Source organism: Chrysochloris asiatica, unplaced genomic scaffold (genome assembly GCF_000296735.1).
Source record: "Chrysochloris asiatica unplaced genomic scaffold, ChrAsi1.0 scaffold00061, whole genome shotgun sequence".
NCBI lineage: Eukaryota > Metazoa > Chordata > Mammalia > Afrosoricida > Chrysochloridae > Chrysochloris > Chrysochloris asiatica.
The window spans coordinates 13,681,748-13,690,172 of NW_006408579.1; the positions used below are offsets into that span (position 1 = coordinate 13,681,748).

General features: G+C 39.4%; 1 protein-coding gene across 1 annotated transcript in view; it reads left to right on the plus strand.

Moving 5' to 3' along the window:
- LOC102825364 (chromosome unknown open reading frame, human C3orf17) overlaps positions 1-8,164 on the plus strand; it is a 14,265-nt gene extending 6,101 nt beyond the window's left edge. Inside the window, exons 6-9 of the mRNA XM_006864181.1 lie at positions 1,277-1,638; positions 1,975-2,036; positions 5,829-6,085; positions 7,699-8,164. Of these exons, the coding sequence (XP_006864243.1) occupies positions 1,277-1,638; positions 1,975-2,036; positions 5,829-6,085; positions 7,699-8,164 (1,147 nt within the window). The remainder of the gene's footprint in view (positions 1-1,276; positions 1,639-1,974; positions 2,037-5,828; positions 6,086-7,698) is intronic.
- Positions 8,165-8,425: the final 261 nt, after the last annotated feature.

The following is an 8,425-nucleotide window of genomic DNA, read 5'->3' on the forward strand; positions in this document are numbered from 1 at the left end:
CAGTGTTTTAATCTGCTGTACATAAGGTCGCTATGAGTCGGTACCGACTCGATGGCACCTAACAACAACAACAGTGATTGGTTGGTTGGTTGGTTGTGTGCCATTGAGTCTATTCAGACTCAGAGCACTCCATGTGTAGGGTTTCTTAAGATGTAAATCTTTACTGGAGCAGAAAGCCTCATGTTTCTCCCTCAGAGCAACTGGTAGATTTGAACTGCGGTAGTTAGCAGCCCAGCTCATGATCCACTATGCTCCCAGATCTCCTAGTAGTACTTGTAAACTAAAGAGATCTTCTCTTTCATGCTTCATGATATATTGTAAAACTGATACGATTGCTAATTGAATTCAGAACCTACCATATTTGTAAGGAGACCAGTTTGAGATCTCTTAAAACAATTAGAAGGATAGACTCTGATTTAAATGATAAGAAAACTTGAAGAAAAAAATAGAAAATGCTTTCTGCTTTTGGATATTGAAAACCTTGCTTTCTAGTCTTAATTAATCTGAATGTCTCAGGTGCTAGTTCTAGTCAACTTTTTTTTTTTAAAGTTTTTATTGTGACTTGAGTGATAGTTTACATGGGAGAACCGTCGGTTTTACACTCATTGTTTCATCGCGATGATTACAATCTCCGTGCATCATCATTCAACAGTATTTGCTTCTATTCCTTCTGTTTTTTTTTTTTTTTGTGGGGGGGAGATGTACACAGAAACACTCAGGAATATATAATCACTTAAACAACTAAAGGGTTTACTTTGCAAGCCTGCCTCCTGGTGGCCAGCACACAGCCTTTCTCTTTTCATGAGTCTGGAGTCCTCAGCTGCTCTATCTTTCCATGTCCTCATCTCTGCCTTCGTCTCTGGTGTAGCTGCTTCTCTGTATAGAGTCCCACATTCTGCTCATGCTCTTCTCCCTTGATTGTCTTAGGGTTCTCTGGACTGTAAGATTGACAACTCCCCCCCCCACCCTTTATGTTACATAACTTCTACCTTTACAGTGTGACAGTCGCAATTAGTCATGATAACAATTATTCACTATTGAATCATACAAATCTTATCCCCATCTCGTTTCACCAGACCCTTCTAGACAAGATGAAAACTATTCAGTGGGGACTTCCCCCACACCCTCTTAAACTCAACTTCCTCTTGAAAACTTGTAAGACAGTCACTTTGTGCCTTTATTGCCCCCTAATTTTAGGTAGCCAGTGTCTAAGTTATTATATAATTTTTAAATTGCAATTACTGGCTAATTCATAACTTCTTGTTTCTTTCTCTAGGGTTCTCTATAAAGGTGTTTTAAAAAGGCTGATTTTTTTATATGAACCATTGTTTGGATTGCTACAGGAAGTCGCCAAGATTCAACCAATGCCTTACTTTAAAGATTTTACCTTTCCTTCTGATATCGCTGAGTTTTTAGGACAGCCATATTTTGAGGTCTTTAAGAAACAAACGCATCCACCTTTTGCAGCAAAAGGAGTAACTAGATTGCTGAATAAGCTGTTTTTACCAAAAGAACAATCACCATTGTCCAGCAAAGAAGCCTTACTTAGAATTACCAAAACATTTACACAGATGAAGACTGGTACAGAGAATAATGTGGATCTTGGACAGCTAGTAAAGAGTAGGAAAGACTTCAAAGGTAATTTGCTCTGATACAGTACAAGCTCTCATAAAAGCTATTGAAATTATAATGTAGTCATGTATTACAGAAGAGAGAAATTCAGCTTCTCCCTTCGTAATTTTAACCCACCTTGATTTTCTTTAGAGAACTATGGTTATATCAGTTTTCAGAAGTTTGAGTCTTTAAAGTTGTGTGTGGATCTGCTGTTGCGTTATAGTTCTCTGCTTGCTTCATTCCCTTTATTTCTTTTGTTATGATTTGGCAAGAAATGTTCTCATGTACTTCAAAGAGTTTGTTGTAGGTTTGAAAATATTATACCTAAGTTTTTATATCTGGGATCTTTTCCATCTACAGAAAAGTCATCAGAATTTGATGTGAGAGCTTTCTGCAAACAGCTGAAATACAAAACTACTCAGGTTTGTCTGACTTATTTTAATTTAATTGATTAATTTATAGTGTGGGTATCACTTTTTTATCTGACTTAATTTAATTGATTTATATTGTGGGTATCACTTTTTTATCTTTATCCCTAATTCTGAGTTGAGTACCTTCTTGTTGTTGTGTTATTAAGTGCCACAAGTTGATTCCAACTCATAGCGACCCTGTATAGGGTTTCTGAAAAGCGGTTGGTCAGTTTGAACCGCTGACCTTGCAGTTCAAACTGACCTTGTGCTGCAGTGCCACACCAGGACTCTCAGTGCTTAGTCTATACTTCCGAATGAATAGATGCACTTCCATAGGATTTTAATTTAATGGATCTAGTTAATCCAGTTAATAGAATGCCTTCAAAAGCGTTTTAGTAAACGCTTCTCTACAATTTCAAGAGTTACCCTAGAGATCCACCCTAAGTGTGTATTGCACTTCAGCTTAAGAGTATATAGGCTCTGCAGAAATGGAGGAGTTTTGGCTTTGGCTTGTACTAGTTGTGTGACCTTAAACAAGTTTTGACTTCTCCATAATAGTATGTAGTTATAGGGCTGTGCCAGCTTTAATGTATACAAAGTGTTCACAGAGTTTGGCGTGTGGTAAACACTTAATTGGTATAGCAACACTTAGGGAGTCAGCAGTCAAGAAATCAAATGACATATTGCATTAGGCAGATTTGCTGCACAAGACTTTTATAAACTGTTGAAGAATAAAGATGTCAGTTTGAGGACTAAAAGTGCGCCCAACCCAAGCCATGGTATTTTCAATAACCTCATATGCATGCAAAAGCTGGACAGTGAATAAGAAAGTACCGTGGACTACCAAAATAATAAACCAATCTGTGTTGGAAGAAGTACAGTCAGGATGCTCCTTGGAAGCCAGGATGGCCAGACTTCATCTCTCATACTTCAGACATGTTGTCAGGAGGGGACCAGTCCCTGAAGAAGGACCTCATGATTGGTAAAATGGAGGGTGTGAAATAAAAGAGGAAGACCCCCTCCCCCTCCCCAACGAGATGGATTGACACAGTGGCAGCAGCAATGGGATCAAATGTAGCAATGACTGTGAGGTTGGCACAGGACTGGGCAGTGTTTCATTCTGTTGTGCATGGGGTCACTGTGAGTTGGTACTGACTCATTGGCACCTAACAACAACATCATTCTTTTCACATCCTTCCTCATGAGGCTTCTGGTCCTTTCTTCCTGTTGGTGTTTAAGCTTTAACTTGATTTCTCTTATTAATTAGTGTCTGTAAATTCTATTTGTCCTGGACCTAACAACAGGTAAGTATATTTATGAATAATTTCTTTGAGAAAGATCAACCCGAGGCTAGTCTCTGAGTTGGAGGTTAAACATACCCCAACTTCTCTGACATTTTATGCCCATCTGTAATCCTGGATATCAATCACCACCCCTCCCCTCCCTCAAGTCCCAGGTTCAACTGTCAAAGGAAGTGGCTCATGCAGTCATGAAAGCTGGCAGTTCCCAAATCTGTAGTTCAGAGAGCATTCTGGAGGAACCTTCTCACCCATGTAATCTCTGGAGCTGAGGAACCCAAATCAACAGGTCATATGGCAGACTTGATGCACGAGGCTTTGGGAACTGGTGAATCAGGACAAGTGATGGGCCAAAAGTCCTATGAACTGGAAGTCAGATGTAATGAGCCAGCTGTAAGATCAAGGGCAAAAGAGTGAGCTTGTTCAAAGCAGTCTTATAAGTTGGGAGTCAGATCATGCCCCCAAGGGAGTCTAAGGATGGTGACTTGAGTCACAGCTTCGATTTAGGTAGGGACATCCGTAATTCTTAGGTATACTGTAATTTTTACTCCTCTTCCTTGTTAGTGCTGTTGAGTTGATTCCAACTCATAGCCACCTTGTGTAGGGTTTCCAAGGAGCAGCTGATGACTTTGGAACCTCCAGCCTTGCAGTTCAGACAGACCTTGAAGTCTAGCACATCATCCTATAGTGCCACTCCTTAGCAACTCATTTCACAATGGGTCCATAATCACAAACCTAGAGGCGAGGATTTACAGTAAATCACAGAAGGAAGAAATTTGGCTCAAGAGGCCATAATAAATAATTAGCTGCTCTGCAGTATGGCAGTGTCAGCATCTTTTCACCTAACTACTGCTTGACTTTTATGATCCTCTTTGTTCTCAAAATCTTTCTCTTTTGGTTTCCTTCATGAGTTATTTCTTCCTAAGTCATGGTACTTTCTTGAACTTTTATAAGGACTCCACATATTTTGTTCAAATAATGAGTTCCAGAGGGAGCAGTGATAATAGCTGATACTTACATTGCATTTACCTGCTAGGCATTGTTCAGAACACATTCTGTGTGTTAGTGCATATAATTCTCACAGAAGTCGTATGAAGTAGGTATTACTCCTTTTTTTTCCATATTTCAGCTGAGAAAAATTAAGGCATAGAAAGATCTAGAAACTGGCACAGGCCACATAGCAAATAAGCAGCAGAGCTGGGATTTGAATGCAGGCATTGTTTCTGTTCTAAACCATTTTGTCAGTCCCCAAAGTAGTTTTCTCCACTCTTTGCCCCAAGGAGAACTGTGGCTCTTCATGACCCTAGAAACTTCTCAGGTCCATTGATTTGCTCCTAGGTGAGCTGATTTTGAAGCTGGTTAGTTAGATCCTTCTTCATGACTAATCATAACCACATTTTCAGTAATTAGCACTAATATGCTCACCATCTTTTAGGCCAGCCAGACTTTTACCCATCACCAAATACTAGATAGGTCTCTACAATGATATGTTCTATTTTTCTTAAGGTGAGAAATTTGGAAGGTAACCTATGAATGGCGGATACACACTTAGGAGGTAGCATATTTTCATAAGGAAATAGTAGAAATAGGTAAAATCCAGACTTGATACTATAGAAAGATGGGAATGAAGAAAGGTACCCAGGCTAAGCATATGTATCCTGTACTCAGCAGTTCTTTTCTGAGGACCTACTCTGCTGGCTGCTCTCTGAAGCTGTATGCCTTCCCTGTCCTGATGCATTCTTATTAACGTTTGTGACCCATCACTGAATAGGGTTACGTAGGGTCTAGAAGTCAGTGAAAACATGGTACGGGTGTCCAGTGGTATAGAGAAGAAGGGTCCTATTGATGACATTTTTTTCCCCAGGTAGAATTTGGCCAATATTAATCGTGGGGAGTTTTATTCTGGTGCATATGTTAAATAGATAAGTATATTTTATTGTTTATGTTAAGACACTTAAGTAAAATTGAGCAACCCTGTACAGGGTTTACAGCTGCACTTTGGAAACCGTGTACAGGGTTGCTGTGGGTTGGATTCGACTCGACAGCACTTAACAACAACAACAGGTAAAACCTTGCGGAGTACAGAGGGCAACAAACAAGTAAATTTTTTTTTAAAAAAACAGCCAAATGTGTTGTTACTAAGTACTGTCGAGTCCGTTCTGATCCATAGCATCCCTGTGTAGGGTTTCCGAGGAGTGATTGGTGAGTTTGACCCACTGACCTTGCAATTCAAATCAACTTTGCAGTCCAGCGCATTAATGCACAATGTCAAACCAGGACTCCAAACCTGTGTTAGGCACACTGTAATAAAAAGAACAAAACTAAACCTTAAGACGAAAAGGAAAATGAAGTTTAAAGAAAAAAAAAAATGAAGTTTTCTTTCTTTTTAAAAAACTTTTTTCCCTAAAGTTTGATAGTGTGTGAATTAATCAGTTTTTCCGTTGTCATGTATAAGTACAAGTTAGTAAAACAGTCAATAAGTTTTTCTCACCGTTTCACATTTCAGGAGACCAACTTTGTGGTGAAATGTTCTCAGTCCAAAATAAAGGCAACCAAGTGCTCTTCTCAGAAAGTGGTAACCTGTGCCAAAAGTCTGGTGCAAAGATTCCGAGAGGCTGAGACTTTCGTACAACTTTCGGAAGAAATCCAAAAAGCAATTGTATGGTGCAGGAGGAAAAAACTCAAAGCTCAGACCACTTTTCTGAGTAACAAACTTCTTAAAAGTAATCGGCTTAAACATGTGGTGGAAGTTCAAGGTTATAGGTAGGTATATTGAAAAAATTAAGTTCCTTTGCTTTTTCTGTTGTCATTTAACACAAAAGCAAATACATTCAAGTCACCATTCTTTATAATGGAATATCTGTCCCCCAGCCTTTGAAGGGCTAAATTTGAGATCTTTTCTTGCTTTTGTTAATGTGGGCAAAACTATATCATACATCATAGGGAGGAAGAATGTATACTTAGTTTATTGGACTTATTCATTTATACTCTTCCTCATTTCATGTGTGTATTCAGAAAATGTTAGGAGTGTGTGGGAAGACAGACTCAGACCTCCCATAGCTTGTGTTCTGATGGGGGAGACAGTGTCTGCTGACAGCTTCAGCACAGCTGAGTGAGGGCTGGGTGAGCAGAAGCAGAGGGCCAGCTTTCGTGTTCACTCCAGGCCTGTGATTCTCACATTCCTAGAACTGCTTAAGGATGGCTGTCTCTGTTTATGAGCCAGTGTTGCATGAGGTATTTATTGTGTGAAGATAAACACTTGGGGAGGGTTGAGTCTTGCTTAATGGTTGTCTCACCATCCTCCGTTTAAATGAGCCTTCCAGCTGTACTTCTTCCAAGACAAATTTGTTAATTCTTCTCGAAGACCATGGTATATTCAGTATTCTTCACCAATACCATAATTCTAATGCATCAGTTCTTTGGTCTTCTTTCTTCATTATCCAGCTTCCACATGAGTATGAAGTGATTGAAAATACCATGGCTTGGATCAGGTGTGCCTTAGTCCTCAAATCGACATCTTTGCTTTTGAACGTGTTTAGGAGGTCGTGTGCAGCAAGATTTGCCCAGTGCAATAGGTTGTTTGATTTCTTGATGTTGCTTTCATTGGTGCTGAAATGAAATGTGTGACAACTTTTGTCTTTTCTCTCTTTACCATGACATTGCTTATTTGTCCAGTTGTAAGAATTTTCCTTTTTTTTTTTTTTTAACACTGAGTTATAATCCATACTCAAGAGTGTAGACTTTGATCTTCATCAGTAGGTATTTCAGGTCCTCTTTTAGCAAGCAAGGTTATGTCATCTGTATACAATAGGTTGTTAATATCTCCCTCCAGTCCTGATGCTGCATGCTTGTTTGTATAGCTTAGCTTCTCATATTTCTCAGTTATTGTTTGAGTAAGTATGGTACATACCTTTCCTGATTTTAAATCTCATAGTATCCCCTTGTTCTGTTTGAACAACTGCCGCTTGGTTTATGTATACAGGTTCCACATGAACACAATGTAATGTTCGGAAATCCCCATTCTTTGCAATATTAACCATAATTTGTTGTGATGAACACAGTCTAATGCCATACACAGGTTTGCTGGTTGGTGATAGTTATGTGTTTTGGATTTGGTTGACTCATAGCGACTCTGTATAAGGTTTCCACGCCTCATCTTTCTCCCTCCAAGTGACTGGTAGATTAGAATTGCAGCCCAACTTGTAACCCACTTTACTACCAGAACTACTTTACACAGGTGTAGGACTTGCAAATAAATTGTGTACTTTTTTGTTTAGTTGGTAGTTGCTGGAAAGGAGACAGATTAAAAGTGCTTGATAATATTTTTATGTGTCTTAACAAGCTCAGATTTTCCCTTTCTCTTTGTCTTTTTAAAGCTTGTCAAAGAAATTGGAGTGCATAAAAACATCTATTTGCAACTGCCTTCTTCGTGGTTCAGGTAACAAAACTTCAAAGCATCATCTGAGAAGAAGCTCACAGAATACGTTTTTACGGCGATGGAGGAAACCACAGAAAAAGCTGCAGTCAACCCTTTTAAAGGAAATCCAGCAGTTCCCTCAAGAGATTCAAAAGGGTGCTATAGATACCAGTGCTGAGCGAAGACTCTCACACTGCACCGTTCACAGAACTGATGGCTACCCTCACAGCAAGGAGCTCTCAGGTAGCAGAGCTTCAAATCGTGCCACACAAACTAAAGGAAAAAAAAACCAGGAAGGTCTTACAGAAAGCTATGAGGATGAAGTGGGTTCCTGGACAGTGGCTGAGATGAATAAACATAATGCATCAGGAACCATTAAGGGGACAGATGACATTGATGACATTTTTGCTTTAATGGGAGTTTAGATTTTGATCACTGTTAAGTGATTAACAATCTGATCCGGGGTTCTGCTGTTTTAAATGGAGCTGCTGAGATCTGGAAGGACTGCTTGGGTTGACAGAGGAGCTGCTTTAGCACAACATTGCACAGGTATTGGCAGTTCAATAAACATTTATAGGGTCTCTGTCATTTAATGAACAAAGTATTTATTTGGCTTCAACTGTTTTTTGTTGTTGTTCAGTGCTGTTGAGTCAGTTCTGACTCATAGCAACCCAGTGTGCAACAGA